We start from the raw sequence: 22782 nt of genomic DNA, 5'->3' as shown, positions 1-22782 counted from the left end.
TATATACTATTACGGTATGTACGAATAATAACCTATATACCATCTATCTACAATCTATATACTACCCATGATATCCTCCTTTTACCCACTATACTATCTTATACAATGTACCACGTCATACCGGCGTGTCTTTTGAGATGCGATGACTCACGCGTTGTTGGCGCACGACCAGCTGCTACTCGATGAGTCTTCGTGGATAGCAACGCCGGATACGTATAGTCCCAGACCGCACTGTTATGTGTTAGTAGGGTACTAGCCCAGAAGGTAGATATCAAGAAGGGAGGAAGAAGAAGACGTACTATAGCACACGCAATCCCCAAAATCAACACATTGACAACCGTCAAACAAGCCTTGGCTGTCGTCTGGAAGTACCGGCCGCGATTCATATGCAGCCAGAAGATAGCCGGAAGGCCAACTATATCATCATTATTAGTAACCAGTTACCTTTATTTTTTTTTGTAAAAGCATAAGGAAGGGAAGAGGCTTACAGCTGAACCAGCTTCCGAACAGTGCACTCTGTCGCTTAATTAGCCACTACTTCAAACGTTTTAGTAGGAGGAAAGGTGCGAGGAACATACAATCAAACTGAGCAGATTGTTGAACACAGGAATCGACTCGGCGACGACCCACGATAGCACCCACACGAACAAGCAGATGGCCACCCACGACCCGATCGACAGGAAGCTGCGCTGGTGCATCATGTCCGAGCCGCGGAAGATCCGCACGTAGATGTATTTGCAGGCGACGTGGCCGAGGACGACGCCGGAGAGGGTGGCCTGGTTTATCAGTATATGCATTCATTCGCCGAATTGAGAGTCAATGAGATGAAAGGGAGAAGAAAAAAAACTCACAGTAGGAATGGCTATTCCCCACGCAATCTTCCCCATCAACGGGTTCAAGGACAAAATAGCCGGAGACTCGACGTCCGGCCCAGCAAAGCGGTAGATGATCAGCGCGGAGATGAGATACAGCACCGTGTCGACGATCTGGAGCATGGCCAGCGACTTGGGGAAGGTTCGCGGGTCTTCGGTTTCGGACATGAAGCCGAAGTAGGCGACGTGGGCGACTGTCTTGTTAGTTGAGTTCTTTCTCACTCGCTGACGCTTGGGAGAACGTACGGTATGCGAAGATGATGTTGGTGACTGCGAGGAAACCATCCCGGAAGCTCACTTCTGTGGTGGATTCAAGGCGGATGGGCCCCTTGCTTTCTACGCCCATGGCGACCATGGTTATGATTGTTGCCACGAAAATGCTGGCGAATGCTGCTGGCGATTAGTGAAGGATACGGTGGATGGGGAAGGACGACTTACAGGCGCAAGACATCCAGTAAACCTTGTCCATAGTGCGCGGCAAAGCACCTAGGAAGCAAATCACGAGCCCGACGACACCAAATACCAACGTGCAGGTCCCATGGTCAGTAAGCACGTTCATCAAGATGCTGAACATCAAGATGTTGCTCGCCATGAGGAAGATCAGCAGTAGCAGCTGGCCGAGACCCAGCAGCTCGCGGCCGAACCGGCCCATCAGGAGTTCGCCGGCGTCGCCCATGCTGTGGATTTCTGGGTGGCGCAGCTTGAACTGTCCGATGACGTACCCTGTGTACCATGACAGGGCGGATATAAACACGATCATGACGGCCGCTCTGTGAGTGGTTAGTGATTGATCGGGATGCTGCGTCTGGGGATACATACGGTCCCATTCCAAGGGTTGCTACGGCGGACGGGAGCGAGAGGATGCCGATGGAGACATTCTCCGCAATCATGACTACATCCAATGAATCGTGCCTTGAGTAGAATAAACGATAAGAGACTCACGCATGCCACAGTGCCTGATTTATCATTGATAAGCGTATGCGCAAAAAAAAGAAAGGTGGGTGGAATCCGGGGAAGCATCCACGAAGAATGATACTCACCACCACTTCATAGTCCGGTACTTCACCTCCGCCGTGTCTTCATTACCAAACGGCTCCAGAGCCTTTGCTGGAAAGTCATCGTCCCCATTTAGGTCCCGCTGGGCAAGGCCCACGGCCTTTTCGTCGGGGTAGGGTTTCTCGTCTGGGGTTTGCATTGTGGGGGTTGAGGTTTTCCTCCACTCTGTGATTTTTTCTTCTTCCCAGACCTCTTACTAGAGTTCAGTCTCCCCGGCAAGCCTCTTGAACACTCAAGAACCCCAATTGCTCGATAACTGAAATTATTGATATAGATAGACAGCCAAGAACAATCCTGCAGATAATCCCGGCATGTGGCTGCAAAATCTCTGACTCCGCAAATCGGAGGGAGTCCCGATCGGGCCGATCGCCGTTTGCGGTTTAGCCTTGCCTGTCACTCGTCCAGACTCTAATTCTGCCCTGGCGGTTCCTGATTGAGGGGAGTAAAGATTTGATTAAGTCTATCTGTACGTCGTATACTGATCGTCAATCCACACGCAGAGTTGATCTAGAGTTCCTTCTTGAGAAAATGCTCCGGCTTGTGCGTCGTCTCGTAGTCCACATGCACGTACGCCCGCTCCACGTCCGGAAGCGATTCGAGCTTGATCTGCAGCTCCTCCGCAACGTCGTGCGTCCCACGCAGGCTGTCGTTGGCGTCCATGACGATGTCTACCTCTACGAGAAGCCGCGGGCCGGACGTGTACGCCCGGACGGTGTCGATGGCGGTGATGAGGGGGGAGTGGGTCATCGCTGGGACTGTTAGTTTCTCACGAAGCGAGGAGGATAAAGGGAGGGAGACATACAGATATAGGTGATCAGCTGCTGCATCTTCGTATCGGCCGTCACGCCAATCAGCAACTGGAATTCATGGTACGCCGTATGCAGCCACAGCACGCTGATCAGCACCGACAGGATGATCGCGCCCATCGGATCGATCCACCAACGCAGCTTGCTCCCGCCCACGGACGTCAAGATACCGAACCCGTTGATGAGCAGGTCATTGCGGTGGTCCTCCCACAGGATCCGGATCTGCGACACCTGGTGGCGCAGCGCGAAGCAGTAAGCGAACAGCACGAACTTGGTGCAGAAGGCCACCGCGACGGCGATCACGGACGGAAGGTGAAAGTCGCCCGTCTCGTTATCGGAGCCGACGGACAGCTGGCGGGCCGAAAAGGCAACTAGGATGAACGAGACGGCCGTCATCAGGAAGCAGAAGCAGATGTTGCCCGCCGTCTCGATGCGGGCCTTGCCGGCGGGGAACTTGCGCGGGTCCACGCGGTTGACGGCCTTGTTGCACAGCAGCAGCGTCAGGTTGGACAGGGGGTCGAAGACGGCGTCCGCCATCGTCGTGAACAGCGACAGTGACCCCGACGCGATGGCCCCGTAGAGCTGCAGCACCGACAGCACGATGTTGGCCGCGAAGGAGCCGTAAACGGCGATCTTGTACTTCAGCTGGTTGTTGGCGTTGACCTCGCGGGCGGCCCGGACATGCTCCTCCACCGGCTTCAGCATCAGCTTGATGTTCTCGTTCTGCGCCTCGTAGAATCCCTGCAGTTGTTTGGAGGTGATGGCGTCGGTGAGCACGGTCTTCGGGTTCCGGGTGGTGCATCGACGGTCGCGCTTGCGGGACGTGTTGGCCGCGGCGTGGTGGCTCTGCGGGTGCATCTGGCGGATCTCTTCGGGGCTCTTGAGCTTCGAGGCGAGCTGGAAGGGGTCATTCTCGCGAGTGTATCGCGGAGGGGGCTGGCTTTCTTCGTCGGTGGTGCTGCTGGACCGGTGCTGCGTCGTCTGCGGCTCGAGGGCCGTCGAGGCGGCTTCATCATAGGAGAGCATTGCCAGCTGCGTCGGCCGGTTGAAGGGAGAAGGATGGTGCGAGGCACTGTGACGGAAGTGACTGTCTTCCATGATGAAAATTGGGGAGAGGAGACCTCTCGATGAAGAAGTTGATGCAAGGGGGTTTCTCAATGGAAGAAAGGATAGGTCAGATGAAGAGAGGGAAAAAGAGGGAGCGGAAGATAAGATCACAATGCAGAACGCCAAGCCCGATGGAGGCGGTGACGATGCTTGGCACAATGACTAACCCCTTATCAGATCATTCTACGCTACACCAGATCTACACCGGATTCCACTCTAGGCAGCAGGAAAAGCACCTTCTATTCCACTAGAAGCTATATCGAATCAAACACTCGATTTCGAACTTTTTACCGGAGATTTACCGGAAATACCCAAGCAGCGACTTGAGCACACCGCCGACCCACTCCAACTTCTCCTCGGCAGTTGCATCCGTGGGCAGGCCGGGGTTAATCTGCGGGAGTCCAGTGGGCGCGGGCTTGCCGATGGTAGAGAGCGTGGTTGGGATGGGAGGCGGCGGCGGCGCGGATTGGGTCGGGGCAGCAGTCGTCGTGGGGGCGCTGCTGGTGGTCGGGCTGGGGTCCGAGGGGCCGGTGCCAGAACCCGATCCGTCGACCGTGAAGTCAACACACGACTCGTAGGTCTGATCGATCGACTCCGCGAACCAGTACCACTGCAGCACGCAGGCGCCCGCCTCGGAGCACTGACTCAGGTTATCGGGGAGGGTGACGCTGAACTCCTTGTCGCTGTCGGCCACGCCGGTCTCCGTGGACGCGTACTTCTCCCACGACTTGAGGGCCTCGCCGATGACGGAGTTGGAGGCTGTGTCGACGACGGAGACGTTGGCCACTCCGGTGTGGGGCGCGCGGACGTCGACCTTGAAGTCAATTTTCTGCCCGGCGCTGTACGAGTAGACGTTGTCCTTGTTGTCCTCGAACTTGTAGCCCTTGCAGAGGAAGATGTTGCAGTCCTCGGCGTTGAAGTCGTCCTGTCCGCTGGTGACCTGGAGCTCGCCCTGCACGTTGCCATAGTTGTCGGATTTTTGGTTGGTCACGACCTGCTGGCCGCAGGCGGCTTGCATGGCAGTGCCAGGCATCCGGGGCTTGGGGCTCGTGACGAAGCCGTGGCCGTGGGCCAGGCCGATAAGGGCGAGAAGGGAGATGGTGTGCTTCATTTTGGATGGTGGAGGAGAAAGATGCGAGAGGGAAAATATGGTAGAGAAAGGACGAGGTATACCAGTATACCACGAGATGAATGAATGAAACTTGAATATAGGAATCGGTCACAGACCGGATGTGAATTGAATGTGCAAAAAAGAGAGAAAAGTTGATCAAGCCTGCTGCTGAGAAAACGACACATCGAGGTCTGCATCTCCCTCTATATACTGTCAAACGACCCATCATACTGCCTAGGGTGTTTTATTTAACCGGGGCTTGTTCCCCTCGGGACGATGATCGGAGAGGCTCGGCCGTTCTATCATGTTTCAATAGAGCGACGCCGTAGGCACTCCATCGGCATGACACCTTCGGCCCAGAAGATGTAGCTACTGCCATGTGTAGAGGAAGCGCCGGGGAGTTTCACGATGCTTAGGGTGAAACAGGTTGTGAGCTTAGGCTCTGGTGGGATGCTTGGCACCGTCGTCGTTTCAGCTTCATTAAGTGTCGGACAGACTGAAACCACGCTTGCCAATGCGGTGGGTCATATTTGGCCCTAATTGCAGTTCCTATCTGTGGTCCGTCTCCGAATAGGAATGGTAATCTTGCTGTCAAGTCCAAGCTCCCTCCGCAGGCGTCCAATCAACCCCTTATCACATCGGATAATTAGACAATTCGGTTGTCGGTGATGTGAAATGCCGGAAGACTAGAGAGGAGCTAGATTGCCGGGGTCGGATATGAGTGTATCAAGGAGGAATAAAGTTAAATGAGAGCCAGGGTATTGCTCAAGTAGTTAACGCTAATCTGCAGGAGGTATCACTTGAACCAAGAGACAAAACGCAAAGATAGTTACAGAAATCGTAAAAGAACATCGATCATCACACGGAGACATATGGCGAGTAAGAAAGAATATAGCAAAAAAGGGGGGCAAAGAAAGAAAAAAAGAAAACTGTTGCTGCTGATATGTACATCATCCTGCAGCTCATGTAGTGCGTTGCGTCGGTGGATGCGCGCTGTTCCACAACCCAGGCGCAGGTGCTGTCCCGTCCGCTGGTAGGTTCCCTGCAGTGCCTGGCGGACCTGCATTAGTAGCGTAGCTATCGGCGAATGGGTTTTGCACTTGGAAATCCTCCGACCGATATTCGTACCGATTCGGACCAGCGCCCGTGGCACCTGTGCCCACCGGCGCTGGGACCACACCGTACGCAGTCTGACCATGCGGCGACACAGGCGAATCCAATTCGTGGGCAGTTGGCCCCGGCGACGCCGGTCTATACGAAGCCGGCGGGCTGTGCGAAGGTGGTTCGTACGTCGCTGGTCCCTGCGAAGCCGGCACCGGCTGAAGGGCAGGGATGCTGTGCACTTCGCGCGGCGGAGCAGGTGGTGCGGGGACCGGTCGAGAGGCGCCCGAGGCACCACTGGCATCATTGGATGATGCTGGAGACTGGCTCCCGGACTGTCCTAGCGCCTTGCGTGCCTGCAACATAGCTCGCTGGTATTTCGAGAGGGCCACCGACAACTCATCATTCGTCTCGATCAGGGTCGCCAGGGTGTCCTCGTCAGGAGGCGGGTTGGACCCGTGAATGTAATCCTGCACGGCGCGCGACGCATTGCGGCAACGATCGGAGAACTCCTTGATGAGTTCGTTGTCCAGGAACTCCGCCGGGGGCGTCGACTGCACGAACTGGGTGAGAAGGCTGGCTGACGTCTTCGCCTCGGCGACCCGGGAGGCAAGTTCCTCGGGCGGCGGGAGTCCCGGTGAACTGCGGTGGATGACAGGGACGTTCGGGTCTCTCGGCGGGATGGGAGGTGGTGCACTGGAAGCGTTCTATACATTTGAAGCATGGTGAGCGAGTGGTCCACCCGAGCATGCACGGTCAACGGGTGGTGGGAGTGTCCTTACATTGCGCCACTTGGGACTGGCCTTTTCCTTTCTCCACATACCCAACAGCAACCCCAGATCCTCATCCCACGGTCGCTGCGTCTCCAACGTGTCCAGTGTCTCCGACAGAAATTGCTTCACATACAAGTCCTTGCCCTGTCGCAACAAGTCCCGCACGGTGGTAACGAACTTGGAGTCGAGGTTTCGCGAAAAGGTATGGCCCGGGTTCTCGATGAGGATGCGCATCAGCATGATGGCATTGTACTGGACATTGGGGGATGACGACGCAGGATCGGCCAGCAGTTTGCGGATGCGATGCGCCGCCTCCTTGGCGGCATTGGGGCTCGACTCGGCGCTCTCGACGACTCCCGGGAGGTGAACGAATTCCGTGCCATGCTGGAGAGAATGACAATCAGCACTGCCTTGAGGATGTAGACGTGGAGATGCAGTCGCAGATTATGGGGTAACGCTCAGGAATGTGACCTACCGCAATGTTGGGTCCGTTTCCAGACTGGCAGAATGCCATCTAATATCGCAGTACCGACATCATCAGTCAATATTTCTCCCTCGAACATGCAGAAACAAGCACGAAAAGAACCAACCAATTCTCTCAAGACGACTGCTTCCGGGGCATCCTCTGGATATGCGGGCGCGCTCTCCCGCACGAAACCTGCATTGAACGTTAGCAACCCCACGCGACGATCATTCGGCACCAAGCGACCTACTAGGACGTCGCATGGAAGTGAAGATGCGCTTCATGATGAACGAGATGGATGGAATCAATGGACTACGATAAGAAGCCGAACCAAAGGAGAACCGCAGAAGTCGAGAGGTAAAGGGCAGATAAAAATGAAAAAAAAAAAAAGCACGGATGCAGGTGAGATTGATGTAGCTCAAATAGGTTGGTTGGGTTCTTATTTTAGGCGCCTGCGGGATCCAGCCAGACCAGAAGGAAAAGGCGGCGATCGTTGGACGGCCAGAGACACTAAGTATGGTAGCCTGGAGTCGCGGCCCCGATCGACAGTGGCGATGCGATGCTTTAGCGACACGCAAGCTTGGGGGCTTCAATTTGGGATGTCCCCACGAGCCCCGAACATTTGGGAAAGGATGTTGGATGTTGCCTAGTGGAGTCATGGTCGAGGATAACGCTGATAGGAGTTATTCCGTCGATCTTGGCATGTCTTGATTACCTGGCATCTAGTACCTATATATAGGCAGCAGGTGTCATGACCCATGATCTGACCACTGTAATCTTCATCATGGGGTTGTCAGATTCAAGAGATCAGACTTCAGTGTCTTGAGTGGCAAATCAGTAGCCATCTTGAACTGGTCGACATGTACACACATTGTACATTCTGGCCAGTTGTCCGAAACAGTTGGGGGATAGACTGAGTAGAGTTCTTGGACCACAATCCTGATCCTGGGGAATCTTAATCTCGTCACAATTTACGGAGTACACTCCTTCCAGCTCTATACATCTACGGTCACAAAGCCAAATAGACAACTACAAGTAACAGAATAACGTTCAAAATATCAGGTCGTATTCTATTCATGACATAACATGAAAGCACAAAACACTCTCCTCTCCCCGAATCGAGGTCCGGAAAGGCTGGTGGAGATGTCGGTGGGAAATAAGATTGTAGGTGAACTGGACGTGATCCAGCCATCCATCCCTTAGGAGTAGGCTAGGAGCATGTATTCCACGGGGACGCACCGACCACCATGGAGTAGTTGGCGGATCCGGACGGGAATTTCCAAGAAAAAAAAATAAAGATTCACTTGGAAAGAGGATGAACAGTTATTTTTTTTGTATTCCTTCCGTGACAAGGTATTGGTTCCGTACAACAGAAAACTCCGGCTGGTTCCTATTCATTTTCCGACTACCGTTCCCTTCTTTCCGTCCCTCGACACCACCTACATCCGCTTATTCCTGGGTAAGGGCCTGGCGGACGTTGGCGCCACGCTGCCGGGAGCTGAGGTGGCTCTTGGCGACGACGGGGCCCTTCTTGACGACCTCCTCGGCCTCGGTGAGGATGAGCTCGATGTGGCAAGGGTTGGTCATGTAGGGGTTGATCTACACAATTAGTTTCTCTCTTCGATTTTCGTGCCTCCCGGTCATCAGGGGAATGGATTGGCACATACACGACCGTGGGCACGGTAAGTGCGTCTGCGGCCCTTGGGGGCCTGGTTGACCTGGATGCGCTTGACGACCAGGTTGCCGGTGTCGAGACCCTTGGTGTCGGCGTTGGCCTCGGCGTTCTTCAGGAGGTCGACGAGGAACTTGGCGGACTTCTCGGGCCAGCGGGCCTTGCTAACACCGAACTGCTTGCCTGGGAATGGTCAGCCTGGTGTTTTCCAAGCCCCTGGATTTCATCCTTCTGGGATCTGCAACCCCATCTCCGACCTCTCTATCCGCACAGATGTTCTAGTCCACCCGGGAGAGATCCTCCACTTCATTTCAAAATCACTCACCCTGGGCGCAGCGACCGGTGCTGCCAGCATACCGGCGCATGGGGACAGCCTCGAGCTTGTTGGAGACGTTGTCGAGGAAGGCAAGGGCACGCTGCAGCTTCATGCCGTTGATGGCCTGGGCGGTCTCGCGGGTGTTCTTGAAGCTGACACGCAGGTAAGAGCCCCGGGCGCGGGCGCTCTTAGCGGGCGAAATCTCCTGAGCAGCGTAGCGGACCTGAAGAGAAAGCACCCATATCAGCATGAAATTCTTCCAAGTCTCTCGTCTTTTCCCATTCTTTCGTCGTTTCCTCCTCTTTCATCGTTCGAAATCTCCTCCTCCAAATCCCAGTATCGAATTTGACGCAGTGATGGGGAGGTCGTAGATCGAGACCGTCCGGTCGACACAAAACACCCAAGGTCATCTCCTCGCCGTGTCCCAATCTCGCGAAAATTCCAGGTCCTCGCATTCCAACCTCCTCGCATCGAATAGGAAAGGTAATATCTCGAGAAACACTCACCATCTTGAAGTGGTTGCCGAACGGGGTGGTCCTCGATTGTCGGGTTAGAAGTTTGTCGCTTTACGAAGTTCGTCGGCCGCGGGTCGGAATCGTGAGTGCAGTTCGTTGTGGTGCGCCTTTTTTCGCTCTTGGCGCCCGCAGCCCTAAGCGAGCCCTACCGCTAGCCCCGTTTGGTATTCACCGCCCGGCAGTATCTTTTGTTACTCTGTATTGACTATCTTCTATTCATCCAGAAATTGAACACCTGAATTCATATCATTGCGCGATCTACCTAATAGGGTCTACTTCTTCTGCTCCGGAACTGGCGTGACCATCTCCCCTTTCTCGACCGCCGACCGCAGATTCTCGAGCACCAGCAACTCCATATCCTTCTGCGTCTCGTACGTCATGGTACCAATGTGTGGCAGAAGCATTACACGGGGGTTGTCGACCAGTCCCTGCTCCACGACCGGCTCGTTCTCGTACACGTCCAGACCGGCAGACATGACCTGATCTGTCAGCTTGTTTTTCGGGGAAAAGAGCGAGAGGAAACACACCTTGCCCGAGTCCAACGCTGCCACGAGCGCCTTCTCATTGATTAACGCCCCCCGAGCCGTATTGACGATCACGATGCCATCCTTCATCTTCTGGAACTCGTTGGCACCGATAATATGTCGGGTGGATGGGTTGAGGGCAAGATTAAGACTCAGCACGTCGGAGCTGGCCAGGAGCTCGTCGAAAGACACGTAGGTGGCGTCTCCTTCGAGTTCGGGGGAGAGACGGGAACGGTTATGGTAATGGATCTTCATGCCGAAGGCTTTGGCTCGGTGCGCCATTTCCTGGGGATGATCAGTTTTCTGTTCTGCTCCTGGGTACATCCCTCCGGCTTGATACTTACTCGTCCGATGCCGCCCATTCCCAGGATACCCAGCACCTTGCCCTGGGGATCGTGACCTAGCGTGGTCTGTCCGTGCCATTTCCCTGCGCATGGATGTCAGTAGCTTAATTTGGGTTTGACTTTGAGAACGGCGGGTTTACCAGCGCGCAAGGCGGCCAAGGGCACGTAGGCCTGGCGCAAGGCGCCAATCATCAGGAAGATGCCCACGTCTGCGGTGGCGTTGTTTACGGCAACAGGGGTACTGGAGACGAGGATTCCTATCGTAGCTTGTTAGCTCGTCTGTGGTATGGGTGGTCTCATACCGTTCTGCCTGGTAAATGACGTTACCTTTCTGAGTACACCCCGCAACGTCAATGTTGTCGTACCCCGCCCCGTTGTGGCAGATGTACTTGAGCGATGCGGGCAGGGCAGACAGTAGTTCCGCGTCGAACGGGCCGGTCAACTGGCCTCGTCAATCTTCTGCAAATCGTTGTTCTGTAATTTCCGACATACCTTGGTGGAGACATTAGACCGGTAGATCGCCTTGACGTCGTCATATTGGCCTTGTTTGCAGTTGCGGAGAAAGTCTTCGCGAGTGCCCTCGGGAAATTCCTAATCGGTCAGGATGATATTCGATCGAGCCGGATGGTTGGCATGGTACCTTGAGGGTGAGAATGGACGAAAGGGCTTCCCACTCCTTTCTGGCGTGGGTAATGGCTCCGATGAGGAGTGCGGAGGGCATGACGTTGAATGTTGGATGTTTACAGTACTCAAGATGTAAGTGGAGAAGATCAGAGAGAAAGGGTACTTTATAAAGAGAGAATTTACACAATCAGTGGAACTGGTTAAATGCCAGGAATTATGATTCCATGGATGCACTGGAAGAAGAAGGATGAATTGAGGGGTCAATCATCGTGATATCAATTCATACTGGTTCAATTAGCTGTGAGATGGTTATGGTATTACCAATCAATACTCATATATTATTTGTTATTCCCTGCTTAATCCTATATCAAGTGTATCAGAATACAATGTCATACACCTACATCACTCTTTCTCTACATTATACTCCATACAATGATCTCATCTTCACTTCAATCCTATATCTGTCTCTCTTTCACTCCCATTCTTTATTCACTTCTTTCGTCTCTACCACTGCCTCATCTATCATGACATACACCTGGAGTGACAGTCCATTACCCCCTTCACTTCTCCACTGTCGGCTATTGACCAGTTCAATTCCCGACGACCCCACGCTATGATTACTCCAACCAATGTACGGCAATCTTCTTCCCCTCTATATATTCATTCTACACATCTGACAAGCTCCGGATACACCAAGTATCCTACATAATCGACTGAGTATCCCACATAGTCCAATCCAGCTCCATACAAGTCCACCATGGTCTCCAATCCCACCTGTGAGGCACTCGTGCTGCACGGCGCCAAAGATCTCCGCCTGGTATGCCCTCCCCACTATACCCCCAGATCAACCCCCGCAGAACACCATATCTAACAAGATCTAGGAATCGCGCGCCGTCTCCCCCCCAGCCGCCGATGAAGTTCAAGTCGCCATCCGCGCCACCGGCCTCTGCGGCTCCGACCTCCACTACTACAACCACGGCCGCAACGGCGACTTCGTTGTGCGCCAGCCCTACTGCCTCGGCCACGAGTCCTCCGGCGAAGTAACCGCCATCGGCACCAACGTGAGCACCCTCCAAGTCGGCGACCGCGTCGCTCTCGAAGTCGGCCTCCCCTGCACCAAGTGTCCGCTCTGCCTCCAAGGCCGCTACAACATCTGCCCGGACATGAGGTTCCGCAGCAGCGCCAAAACCTACCCCCACCTCGACGGCACCCTCATGGAGCGCACCAACCACCCAGCCACCCTGTGCCACCGTCTTCCAGAGAACGTCTCCTTCGCCGGCGGCGCCCTGGCCGAGCCCCTTGCCGTCGTCTTACACGCCATCCGGCGCTCGCGCCCGCCCGCCCGCGCAGACGTCGACCTGGCCGCCGCCCACGGCGCCGGCACCGCTGCGCTCGTCTTCGGCGCTGGCGCCATCGGCCTTCTTCTTGCAGCCGCGCTCTCTCTCACAGAGAACTTCACTTCGATCGTCATAGCAGACATCGATCCCGCGCGGCTCGCCATCGCAGACTCCCTCTCCCTCCCCTCCCTCCACACCTTCCTGATCCCAAAACCCAGCACCCAACCATCAGAATCAGTCTCCAAAGACGACGCAGCCCTCCAGTCCGCGCAGTCCCTCGCCACCCAGCTAAAGAACACCATCCCCGACGTGGCAGCTGGCTTCGCAAGAGTCTACGACTGCACGGGTGTCCCCGCCTGCATCCAGACGGGCATCTACGCTGCCGCGCCCGGGTCCGTCCTCGTGCAGATCGGCATGGGACATCCAGTCCAGACTGTGCCGCTGGGGGCGGCGGCGCTGCGCGAGGTGGATCTCATTGGGGTGTTTAGGTATGATGGCGCTGCTTATCCGGCTGCGATTGCGCTGTTGGGCGGGGGGAGGTTTAGTCCCGTGGAGGAGAAGGTTGTTACGCATCGGGTGCTGTTGAGTGATGGGAAGGAGGCGTTTGAGTTGGCGGGGAAGGGGGTGGATGGGGAGGGGAGGACGGTTGTGAAGGTTGTTATTGAGAGTTGAATTTTTTTTCTTTTCTTTTCTTTTCTTTTCGGTTTGTTTGTGAGATGGGTGTAGGGAAGGGATATTAGATGGATAAGGAATACCCAGAATGGAATGTACATTGCTATTTAGTATCTAGTTGTGCTATGAAATACACACTAAATATCCCACACAGACCATATAAAGTAGGTAGAAGATCACTTCAACCCCCCAGCAAGCAACAAACTCTGCCCCGTCATATACCCCGTCTCGACAAGCATACTGACCACATTAGCCACCTCACCCGGCGTTCCTAGCCGCCCCAGCGGAATCCCCGCCGCCACCTCGGGGATCGCCTGCGCGTTGGGGATCATGCCCGTGTCGCCGATCATGGCCGGCGCGACGTCGTTGACGCTGATGTTGTGTTCTGCGAGGCGGGTTGAGAGGTTCTTCATCATGCCTGTTAGGCCCGCTTTGGATGCTGCGTAGTCTATTCCCCTCTTTGTTAATTTTGTATCGTAAGAAGAGGAAGGGGGGGAGGAGAGGGAGGAGGGAAAGGAGGGAAAGGAGGAGGAGGAGGAGGAGGAGGAGGAAGGGGCAGGAGAACATACGACACCCATTGATCCCCCCACCATACCCCGCAATAGAAGACATGAAGACAATTCTTCCCCATCGCTGATCCTTCATATGCTCGACGACGCCCTTGACCAGGATAAACGCCGCCCGCATGTTCACCTCCACCGTGTGGTCGAATTCCTCCAGCGAGATGTCCCACACTTGGGGAACGCGCTTGCCGTGGCCTGCGTTGGCGATGAGGATGTCGGGCCGCTGGCCGTGCTGGGCGTCGATCTCGGCGAAGAGGGTCTCGATCTGTGATGCGGAGGCCATGTCTACTTGGTGGGTTGTGATGCGCAGGGTGTTGTGCGTTTGGCGGAGGGTGGTTGCGAGTGCATCGATGGCGCTGGCGCTGGTGTGGTAGGTTAGGGCTAGGTGGATGTTTTTGGTGGCTAGTTGGTGTGCGCAGGCGGAGCCGATCCTAGACATATATGATTTGTGTTAGTTGGGGGTTTGTTGGGCTGTATCGGATGTGTTGTATGGGAGGTAGATGTTACCCGCCAGATGCACCCGTGATGAGGGCAAGTCGGCCGCTGACTTGGTTGTAGTCTGCCATTCTTCTTCCTTCTTTGTGTACTGCCAGTGAGTTTGAAGTGGTGACAGGAAGTGTTCCGTCAAAGTATATATGAGAGCATCGGGTTTGCCCCGAGGGTACGTTCGTACCCCGCATCGCAGTGTGGGGTAGATCTGGGCAATCAATCCCTCGGCAAGAAAACAACGAGTCCTCCGATCATATCCCACCCTCTATACCAGCTAGAGAATGTTCTTTATCTTGGTAGATGGACCTCGGTGTTAAAACAGCAAACTACCCGCCATGTCAACCCACGACGACTGCCACGTCTGCGAACGCTCCTGTCCCGTCGGGTACAGGTCCTGATTCTGAAAGCCGTCCAACGCCAGCATGCCCGACCCCGAGATCAGGTCCCCGGAGACGTAGTCGCCCACGGCTTCCAGGTTCAGCCAGGAGAAGTCGTTCGCAGGGCTGAAATGTACGCAGCTGTCGTCGGGCATGGGCTGTGTAAGTGTGCTGTTGCTGTTGGGCATGGGGAGCTCGCTGTTTTGGTGCTGCGGTAGTGTCGCTGGCACGGCCGGGTTAGGTTGCCAGAGAAGTTCCAGGAGTCGCGCGTATCGTGACCCGATGTCGTCTGGTCCTGCGCTCGCGCGTTTCAGGATCTCGGTCGTTCGGTGGACGATTTCGCGCACGTCCATTTCTTCAGCTGGTGGGAGAACCCCGAACGAGCGAGCCTAGATTTATTGGTGTTAGTGGCAGTGTACTGGAGGGGATAGAGCTTCAATGGAGGCGGACCTTGTAGAGAAATACGGCGGCGTAGATTCCGTATAGGTAGAACCGGAGCGGCATGAAATGCAGCTGCCGCTCAGGATGGACTTTGTCCACGACGATGGCCAGATACGCCTTGGCCGCGTCGACAGACTCGTAGATGAATCGCGCGTCCTGCAACAACGCGACATTACTGAAGGTCGAGCGCAAGTGCTCTTTTTGCGACTGGCTGTCGTTGTTCGTCTTGGAGGCCAGAGCCTGCGAGATAGCAGCCTGGAAGGCAAACGCGTTTGTGTAGAGTCGCAGATATTCGTACGACATCTGTAGTGTAAATTGCATCGGTTCGGAGCCTGGACACGTTAGCGGGCGTTTTGACCAGTTCGAGTCCAACAACTTACAAGGCAACGAACCCCAGAGGGATTTCCACCGGAGTATGGCCAGCCGGAAATCGTCGACATATTTCACATAGTCGCCCGTGAGCATCATCTGGTTGCTGGTTCGCATCCCCGAGTACAACACGTCGTGGACGTTACCGTACAACTGGGTGAGGTCGAGCGTCGCCTGGAGGATCCGCGCGTAGTCCTCATCGCCATCACCGACGGGCAGCAGGGAGGGAAAGTCCTGGCTGACAAGACCCGTCATAGGACCCGGCCCTCGCGACCAGAACGCCCGCCCGATGCGGACGGAAATCAACCGATCGGAAACGTAGCAGCTTGTCCACGCCAGTCGTCGACGGGCCTCCGTCTCCGTGTCGCCCGAGTCGCCCCGAAACGACGTTCGATCCAAACCCAGAAAGTACCCAGACCGTAGAGCCAGTCCAACGTGCATCCACGCAGCGCGGTCTTCTTCTCCGCGTCCGACGCGCTCAACCCCGGGTCTGAGTCCCTGGGGCTCCCATTCGGCCAGGAGTAAGAGCGCTTCGACGGCCTCGACGTCGCAGTTTGCCCCGGCGGCGATCCCGGAAATCAACTCGTGCATGTATCTAGAACAGTACTCGTGAATCTCCGGTCGCGCGGTCAGATCCTTCGACGCGATTGTGAGCACTGCGGTCAGCAAGTGTTTCTCGTTCGCGGCAAAGGCGCCCAAGGTACGGCGATCGAAGTATTTTCTGGGGACCAAAGGGAGATATGGATGAAAATGGTCGGCGTAACGGGACACCAACTGCCACACGGTCCCTGGCTCTAAAGCGCGTGATTGAACCAGTCTATAGTTTTTTATGTCGCTGGGGGAGTCAAAGTCGGCCACCGCGCCCTGGGGGGCACTGGAGGCTGGGACACCTCGAGGGTTTGCACGGGTAGGGTCTGGGCCCGAGTCAGAACCGGACCCGTCTGTATCCCGTCTCGCGAGGCCCGTCAGACACTGCCAGGCGTCTGATGGATTGCGCGGCACCGAACCGATCGACGTCGTGTCATCGTCGTCCACTGCCGCAGGGGGACCATCTTGCGGTACGAATGCCACGGGATCGGGATAGGAGCTCGATGTCGTCTGGGGATTGTCGGGACGAGACGGACTTGCGCCATCGACGGTCGATCCGTCATGCTCCATTGCTGGATTGCTCCTCGGGGTCAGGGTTTTCATCTTATTCTTGCGGATACGGCGACCTCCCCGATTCGAACTGCCCAGAACGCATTCGTGACCGTCCTGAATACACCGTTGGCATGGAGGCATGCCTGGTCGTCCACCGCCGGTTCTGACCAGTCCATTAGTAAGAATGAAGCAAGCTTTCGCGACGAGGGGAGATATACAGAACACATTTGGATTTTCGCTGTCGACAATGCAAGCACGCTCTCGACACGCGCTTCATCATACGCGCCCGACGAGGCCGGGATCTCGGCAGGGGTGTCGCATTCTCCACCGCAACGAGTTGACCGTCTGGGTACATTTTGCCGGAGTCGTATATCAAGTTTAAACGACTCACGCAAAGTCTGACTATCTTTAGTCAAGCTGGCACAAGAGGTATACTCATGTCCCACTGGAGAGATCCCGCGCGGTGCATGAGTGCGCCACGAAATGAATGATGCGCCCGTACAGTGTCTGCTAGTACAATCCCGGGTCTGTGAGGTTATCGGGAGCCGGAGAAAACGCGGGGAGGGAGTCGGCGAACCACAGGGTAAAGGATTGACCTGTATTACTCAAGCGCATGTCCGAATTGGAGAACCGCTTGAAAACAAACTACCAACCTGGGTAGTTATCATAAGAGCTAACTCTGGTACGACCAAGGATCGCTGTTGAATGGGGAGAAGTGACTCCACGATCAATAGCCGACAGATTGCGGGGCTTCGGTAACGGAAGATACCTATTCGGGAATTCATACAGTCACTGTACCCCGCCAGTGATTGAGTTGCGAGAGTATTTAATAACGGTAGTCAAGAAGTCACCACATTTCAATTGTTGTCGTTAGCTTCAACATTCGTCGAACCACGTCCTGTACAACTTTCTGCATCTAAATCATGGCTGCCACCGTCGCGTCGCTCTTCTCGCTGAGCGGGAGAACCGCCATCGTTACCGGAGGCACGAGGGGAATCGGACAGGCAATGGCATATGCGCTCGCAGAGGCTGGCGCCGATATTATCCTGGTTCAGGTATGTTTATATTTTGCTGTCTTAACACCTCCCAGCTGGGCGACGCACATGACACCGGAACTGACGGGCGCGCAGAGAGACGAGTCCAACACCACAACCCGCGACGAGATCATCAATCGCCTGGGTCGCAAAGCACACATCCACGTGGCGGAACTGTCGAGCCGAGAAGCCGTCAAACACATCATCCCCACCGTGACCAGCCTGGGGTTCACACCGGATATTCTCCTGAATTGCGCAGGCATCCAGCGGAGACATCCGAGCGAACGGTTCCCGGATGAGGATTGGGACGAGGTGGGTGGCATGACCCTCTTCCTCACAAGTTCCGAGACAGACGCTAATCATTCCCCCGTGTCGGATCCATAGGTCCTCCAAGTCAACTTGAGTTCCGTCTTCATCCTGTGTCGCGAGTTCGGCGCCTATCTGCTTGGACGCGATGCCTCCGAGTTCCCGTCCGGCCGTCGTGGCTCCATCATCAACATTGCCTCTCTCCTCTCCTTCCAGGGAGGGATCACCGTACCGGCCTACGCCGCCTCCAAGGGTGGAATCTCCCAGCTGACCAAGGCGCTCTCCAACGAGTGGGTGGGTCAAGGCATCAACGTCAACGCCATCGCTCCCGGCTACATCGCGACCGACATGAACACGGCCCTCATCAACGATCCCAACCGCAACGTGGGCATCATGGCTCGGATCCCAGCCGGACGGTGGGGTAACCCCGAGGACTTCAAGGGCGCGGTCGTGTTTCTGGCCAGCGCAGCGAGTAGCTATGTTTCAGGGGAGATCCTCTGTGTGGACGGAGGTTGGATGGGACGGTAGAGAACGGGTAAGCTGTAAGACATTGAACCCCGTCGCAGCTGTCATATCACGGCCTTCTAAGAACAGAAAATAATCATAGCAGTAATAATATTGTCATATTTCCGATGTACAAATCCGGCATTGTAGTGCGACCGTTTGAAACCGAGGGTTGAACTGTAATTTCCACCGAGCTGGAGATTTATCCGAGGACTAAAATTGGACTGCCGAGTAACTAACTATTATACAGGTACTGATAGTAAGTAAGCCGTAAGAGAACGGTTCGTTCCCCGTGACTCCAGGATGGCCTGGGGGTTTTTAGCCTCACAGGATGCTTTGATCTTCTCCTCTTTCATCCTTCCACTCGTCCTCCCTTCCCCCCTTAAATTCCTTCCATTGGTAAATTATTGAGAATAACCATGCGTATTATAATGACAGCCTTGAGGTTTCACAAGTGACTCCTATATCCACCTACTTCACCGGCTCACTAACTAGTCAGTCACCTTGTTACTAGGCAGAAGACGCTATCTCGTACTCAGTGGGTCGCTGCTAGGCTCCTAGTCCGTGTCCAATATGGAGTCGTCGGCTCCATCTGACCTCCCTAATGTGAAACATGCAAGTGCTGGTCGAGTCCGAAATCACACCAGGAATTCGCATCCTCTGCAGGCATGATGCAGGTGGCTCGTCGTGGCGACTCTTCTCGCCGCATTTCTCAGCTGAAAACCGGTTGAGAGAGGAGGGGTTTGGGCGCTTAAAATCCGGTCGATACGACAATGCACGGCAGTGCGGGCATCGGATCTGTAGGGGTCCTAGGAAAGGGCGCTACACCAACCGCATCGACCAGGTTTTCCCGTCCCCTGTAGGCGCCCATCACTGGCCAAGACGCTCAGGAAGACCGAGCGAGTGACAGGGCAGACATCGCCGGCTTGGCGCTGAGGAGGAACATCTCTGAAGGGCGCCAGATCAGGCTAAACGACACTAATTCCTGGACGGCCAATATTGAGTGGCGCGATTACTTGGGTGTGGAGAGGGATCCGCATCTGATCCTTCCAGATTGTTATAGCTTTTGCTTTTAAGGTTTCTGTCTGTCCTGTTGATCGGGTTCAATGGCCTGATGGCAGGAACCTTATGGCTTTTCTTGTCTTTTCTGCCCCCTTTCTCCCCTCGATTTCCGGCAGGGTTGGGTTCTGATCACTCACTTATCGTTTCATGTCATTCACGATTGTCGGTGGGTTTGGATCTGGATTCGCATGATCTTTGTCATTCATTCTTTATCCTTCGCATCGCCAAACAATCGAAACAATCTCTTTGCAGGCCTATCCCTTGTTTCTTTCATTCCCTTCCGCTATTGTTGGTCTCATTGAGAAATTGTTGGCCACCGGGTATCTGCCACTGGCATGCCTATAGATGTCAAGGTATCTGCCCATCTGGTCTCTCTCCTTTGATTCTCTACATTTTCTCTCTCTTGTTTTCATGAATCTCCTCGTGAGACGGCTATGCCATTAAGAGATTGGAGGTAAGCCACCATACTCATCCCTTGTATAACGCCGAGGTAATAACCCCACCCAAGTGCCGCGACAAGTCACATCCAAAACAACCTACCCTGTTCCCGGTTGGCCAGGCTGGGAATCTTTCTCAGATACCGTTCCTGCGCAACTTCTCGTCTGAGCATTGTTGAACCCATCTCAACTTCGAAAAGAGGACCACGAGTCGGCAGATAACTCGGCCCTCCACGCGGCGACTCACGGGCCTTTGGTTTCTGTATCTTCGTCCGACGTGTTCCTAGGACACCGCGTGCCTGTCCCCGCATTCCGGTTGTTTCCCTGCCATTCCGAATTCCTCTCTTGACCGATGACATATGGGACTTGTCTGGAATCCGATCGTTCATAATAACACCCTTTTAAGCCGTATCGTCGCCCCCCACACACGCTCGTTCTCTTATCTGTACTGGGCCTCTCTCGCAACGCTATCACCCGTCTCGTCAGGCCGTGAAAGCACCACGTTTCGATGGATGGCCTCGACCAACACATCGCCCCCAGAGGCTACGGATCGAATGCCACTTATGTTTATGAATACTCTCGGGGCCTGAACGGGGTCCACGTTCCACGCGATGTCCTTTACACGCGCATCATTCTGGGCTCTATCCTCTTGGTGGCCCTCGTCATCTTCTGCAGCCGGATCGCCCAAATCAGCCATGCCTATCTCCGTTTTATCACCTCCCTGTCCGCCAGCCGGCGGCAACAAACTTTCTGGAGCGTCGAAGCCTCCCCCACCTGGGCCCGCCTGAAGAAGCATGTGATGTACGCGCCGCTAGGGAGGAAGAGACACAACCGGGAGATCCAGCTATCGTCGGCGGTCAATGTCGGCACGTTGCCGTCCCGGTTGCAGGCGGTCCTGATCTTTCTCTACGCGGCCAGCCAGGTCGCCTACTGCGCCACATTGGACTACCGCGTCAACAAGAAGGAAGCCCTCTTCGCCGAACTCCGGGGCCGATCGGGAACGCTGGCCGTTCTGAACATGGTCCCTCTTTTCATCTTCGCCGGGCGCAACAACCCGTTCATCTCGCTGCTGCGGGTCAGCTTCGACACCTACAACCTCCTCCACCGATGGCTGGGCCGCATCGTAGTGCTCGAAAGCGTGGTGCATACCGCCGCGTGGGCCGTCAACGCCTGCAACGAGCAGGGCTTCAACGACATGCTCTCGCGCCTGCGGACGACTCCCTTCTTCACCTGGGGCCTGCTGGGCACGTGTTCGATGGTCTTCCTCTGCCTCCACTCCCCCTCGCCGATCCGGCACGCCTTCTACGAGACCTTTTTGCACCTGCACCAGCTCGCCGCCTTGCTGGCGTTCCTCGGCGTCTACGTCCACCTCGACCTCGACAACCTGTATCAGAAGAAGTGGGCGACCGCGATCGCCGTCATCTGGCTGCTGGAGCGATCCGTGCGGCTCGGCCGTCTCCTCTACCTCAACGTATCCATTCGACACGGCGCCACCAAACTCGTCGTCGAAGCCCTCCCCGGGGAAGCCTGCCGCGTGACCTTCCGCCTCCCGCGCCGAGTCCGCGTCAACCCCGGCAGCCACGTCTACGCCTATATCCCCAGCGTCGCCCTCTGGACGTCCCACCCGTTCTCGGTCGCCTGGGTCGATCCCATCAGCGCGATGAGCCCCTTTTCCTCTCACACTGAATCCCCAACCTCCCCTTCCCTCCTCGAGAAACAACCCCCCCGCGATCTGAACGCTTACCTCGAAGAACAACAACCTCGCAACCCGCACCAACCCACCTCCGTCTCCCTCATCATCACCGCCCGCCAAGGCATGACCCGCAGCCTCTACAACCGCGCGCTCGCCGCCCCCGCCAAGACCCTCCGCACCACCGGCTACATCGAGGGGCCGTACGCGGCCCGCCCCGTCAACTTCTCCAGCTACGGCACCACCATCCTCTTCTCCGCCGGCGCCGGCATCACCCACCACACGCTCTACGTGCGGGACCTGATTCTCCGGGCGGCCGACGGCTGCGTCGCCACACAGCAGATCCACCTCGTCTGGTCTGTCCGCAACACGGAGCACCTCACCTGGGTGCGTGAGTGGATGGATTCGGTGCTCCGCCTCCCGGGCCGCCGCGACATCCTCACCGTCCGCCTCTTCGTGTCCAAGCCCCGCAGCAGCCGCGAGATTGTCTCGCCCAGCTCCACTGTCCAGATGCTCCCCGGCCGCTGCCGGCCCGACGTCGTCCTGGATGAGATCCTCCCGGGACGGGTGGGCGCCACCCTGGTCTCCGTTTGCGGGCCTGGCGCGTTTTCCGACGAGGTGCGCGCTGCAGCCCGTGGGAAGATCGGGAGCGGACCGGTCGTGGATTTCGTCGAGGAGGCTTTCACCTGGTAGATAAGATTTCCCTTCCTTTTTTCTCATCTTTTCTTTTTTACATCGTTTTCATCTTTCTTCTCCTTCTTACTTTCCTTTTCACGACTTGGTCGGCTGGCTGGCTGGTGTTTTGGAGCGAGGCTGTCTTATCTTTTTGGTCTCTCTTGTGTTCTATGTGTTCTGTCGACATAATTTTGGGATGTACATTCTTTAGTATTACTGGCAATAATCAGGCGTGGATTTGTTTCCATGGACACTGTCTTGGATAGGCACAGTTATCACCACTAGATAGAAATCGAAATTCTTCGAGATAGACGGTGTTTACACAATAATTGTATGAGTACAAACGAACAGAGATGGGACGCTGGAATTTACCGGTGCAATTTGACGGTGTCTACGTAGTAT

The 22782-nt window shown here is 55.5% G+C and overlaps 12 protein-coding genes across 12 annotated transcripts; 4 read left to right on the top strand and 8 right to left on the bottom strand.

Moving 5' to 3' along the window:
- Window positions 1–45: 45 nt before the first annotated feature.
- Window positions 46–2251, bottom strand: BDW47DRAFT_24055 (putative amino acid transporter). The gene is made up of 10 exons (XM_024818546.1): window positions 1913–2251; window positions 1815–1828; window positions 1692–1764; window positions 1311–1642; window positions 1119–1262; window positions 852–1066; window positions 579–776; window positions 489–516; window positions 300–415; window positions 46–231 (listed from the first exon to the last, which is right to left on the bottom strand). The coding sequence occupies exons 1-10, from the start codon at window positions 2065–2067 to the stop codon at window positions 148–150; spliced, it is 1359 nt and encodes a 452-aa protein (XP_024672572.1). The 5' UTR covers window positions 2068–2251; the 3' UTR covers window positions 46–147.
- On the bottom strand, window positions 2141–3887 carry BDW47DRAFT_24060 (cation diffusion facilitator family transporter). Its single transcript, XM_024818547.1, has 2 exons — window positions 2731–3887; window positions 2141–2677 (listed from the first exon to the last, which is right to left on the bottom strand). The coding sequence occupies exons 1-2, from the start codon at window positions 3830–3832 to the stop codon at window positions 2436–2438; spliced, it is 1344 nt and encodes a 447-aa protein (XP_024672571.1). The 5' UTR covers window positions 3833–3887; the 3' UTR covers window positions 2141–2435.
- A 173-nt stretch (window positions 3888–4060) lies between these two features.
- On the bottom strand, window positions 4061–5047 carry BDW47DRAFT_105047 (lytic polysaccharide monooxygenase). The gene has a single exon (XM_024812473.1). It carries the CDS (start codon window positions 4950–4952, stop codon window positions 4140–4142), a length of 813 nt encoding a protein of 270 aa, XP_024672570.1. The 5' UTR covers window positions 4953–5047; the 3' UTR covers window positions 4061–4139.
- Window positions 5048–5547: 500 nt separating this feature from the next.
- BDW47DRAFT_105045 (VHS and GAT domain-containing protein) lies at window positions 5548–7998 on the bottom strand. Its single transcript, XM_024812472.1, has 5 exons — window positions 7540–7998; window positions 7417–7484; window positions 7302–7340; window positions 6836–7210; window positions 5548–6760 (listed from the first exon to the last, which is right to left on the bottom strand). Exons 1-5 carry the CDS (start codon window positions 7571–7573, stop codon window positions 5915–5917), a joined length of 1362 nt encoding a protein of 453 aa, XP_024672569.1. The 5' UTR covers window positions 7574–7998; the 3' UTR covers window positions 5548–5914.
- Window positions 7999–8333: 335 nt separating this feature from the next.
- Window positions 8334–9833, bottom strand: rpl17 (60S ribosomal protein uL22). The gene is made up of 4 exons (XM_024812471.1): window positions 9784–9833; window positions 9287–9500; window positions 8957–9144; window positions 8334–8888 (listed from the first exon to the last, which is right to left on the bottom strand). Exons 1-4 carry the CDS (start codon window positions 9784–9786, stop codon window positions 8739–8741), a joined length of 555 nt encoding a protein of 184 aa, XP_024672568.1. The 5' UTR covers window positions 9787–9833; the 3' UTR covers window positions 8334–8738.
- Window positions 9834–10019: 186 nt separating this feature from the next.
- BDW47DRAFT_24009 (D-mandelate dehydrogenase-like dehydrogenase) lies at window positions 10020–11528 on the bottom strand. Its single transcript, XM_024818545.1, has 7 exons — window positions 11301–11528; window positions 11153–11251; window positions 10988–11102; window positions 10801–10917; window positions 10661–10743; window positions 10320–10601; window positions 10020–10271 (listed from the first exon to the last, which is right to left on the bottom strand). The coding sequence occupies exons 1-7, from the start codon at window positions 11379–11381 to the stop codon at window positions 10065–10067; spliced, it is 984 nt and encodes a 327-aa protein (XP_024672567.1). The 5' UTR covers window positions 11382–11528; the 3' UTR covers window positions 10020–10064.
- Window positions 11529–12041: 513 nt separating this feature from the next.
- BDW47DRAFT_131340 (NAD(P)-dependent alcohol dehydrogenase) lies at window positions 12042–13348 on the top strand (the record flags this gene model as incomplete). Its single annotated transcript, XM_024817290.1, has 2 exons — window positions 12042–12101; window positions 12166–13348. 2 exons carry the CDS (start codon window positions 12042–12044, stop codon window positions 13291–13293), a joined length of 1188 nt encoding a protein of 395 aa, XP_024672566.1. The 3' UTR covers window positions 13294–13348.
- A 121-nt stretch (window positions 13349–13469) lies between these two features.
- Window positions 13470–14422, bottom strand: BDW47DRAFT_125384 (SDR family NAD(P)-dependent oxidoreductase; the record flags this gene model as incomplete). The annotated part of the gene is made up of 3 exons (XM_024816375.1): window positions 13470–13741; window positions 13863–14287; window positions 14364–14422. The coding sequence occupies 3 exons, from the start codon at window positions 14420–14422 to the stop codon at window positions 13470–13472; spliced, it is 756 nt and encodes a 251-aa protein (XP_024672565.1).
- Window positions 14254–17311, bottom strand: BDW47DRAFT_23932 (Zn(II)2Cys6 transcription factor). The gene is made up of 5 exons (XM_024818541.1): window positions 16891–17311; window positions 15544–16835; window positions 15173–15495; window positions 14364–15111; window positions 14254–14287 (listed from the first exon to the last, which is right to left on the bottom strand). Exons 1-4 carry the CDS (start codon window positions 17025–17027, stop codon window positions 14659–14661), a joined length of 2205 nt encoding a protein of 734 aa, XP_024672564.1. The 5' UTR covers window positions 17028–17311; the 3' UTR covers window positions 14254–14287; window positions 14364–14658.
- Window positions 17312–17486: 175 nt separating this feature from the next.
- Window positions 17487–19016, top strand: BDW47DRAFT_23944 (putative 2-deoxy-D-gluconate 3-dehydrogenase). The gene is made up of 3 exons (XM_024818543.1): window positions 17487–18018; window positions 18091–18547; window positions 18767–19016. Exons 1-2 carry the CDS (start codon window positions 17596–17598, stop codon window positions 18538–18540), a joined length of 873 nt encoding a protein of 290 aa, XP_024672563.1. The 5' UTR covers window positions 17487–17595; the 3' UTR covers window positions 18541–18547; window positions 18767–19016.
- A 511-nt stretch (window positions 19017–19527) lies between these two features.
- BDW47DRAFT_23936 (uncharacterized protein) lies at window positions 19528–20285 on the top strand. The gene is made up of 2 exons (XM_024818542.1): window positions 19528–20032; window positions 20087–20285. Exon 1 carries the CDS (start codon window positions 19631–19633, stop codon window positions 19991–19993), a length of 363 nt encoding a protein of 120 aa, XP_024672562.1. The 5' UTR covers window positions 19528–19630; the 3' UTR covers window positions 19994–20032; window positions 20087–20285.
- Window positions 19780–22674, top strand: BDW47DRAFT_23950 (ferric reductase family protein). The gene is made up of 2 exons (XM_024818544.1): window positions 19780–20032; window positions 20422–22674. The coding sequence occupies exon 2, from the start codon at window positions 20524–20526 to the stop codon at window positions 22396–22398; it is 1875 nt and encodes a 624-aa protein (XP_024672561.1). The 5' UTR covers window positions 19780–20032; window positions 20422–20523; the 3' UTR covers window positions 22399–22674.
- The last annotated feature ends 108 nt before the right edge of the window (window positions 22675–22782 follow it).

The sequence above is a fragment of the Aspergillus candidus genome (genome assembly GCF_002847045.1).
Source record: "Aspergillus candidus strain CBS 102.13 unplaced genomic scaffold BDW47scaffold_19, whole genome shotgun sequence".
NCBI classification, from domain to species: domain Eukaryota; kingdom Fungi; phylum Ascomycota; class Eurotiomycetes; order Eurotiales; family Aspergillaceae; genus Aspergillus; species Aspergillus candidus.
The sequence above is the reverse complement of the archived record's forward strand: the minus strand, read 5'-3'. Positions and strand labels throughout refer to the sequence as shown.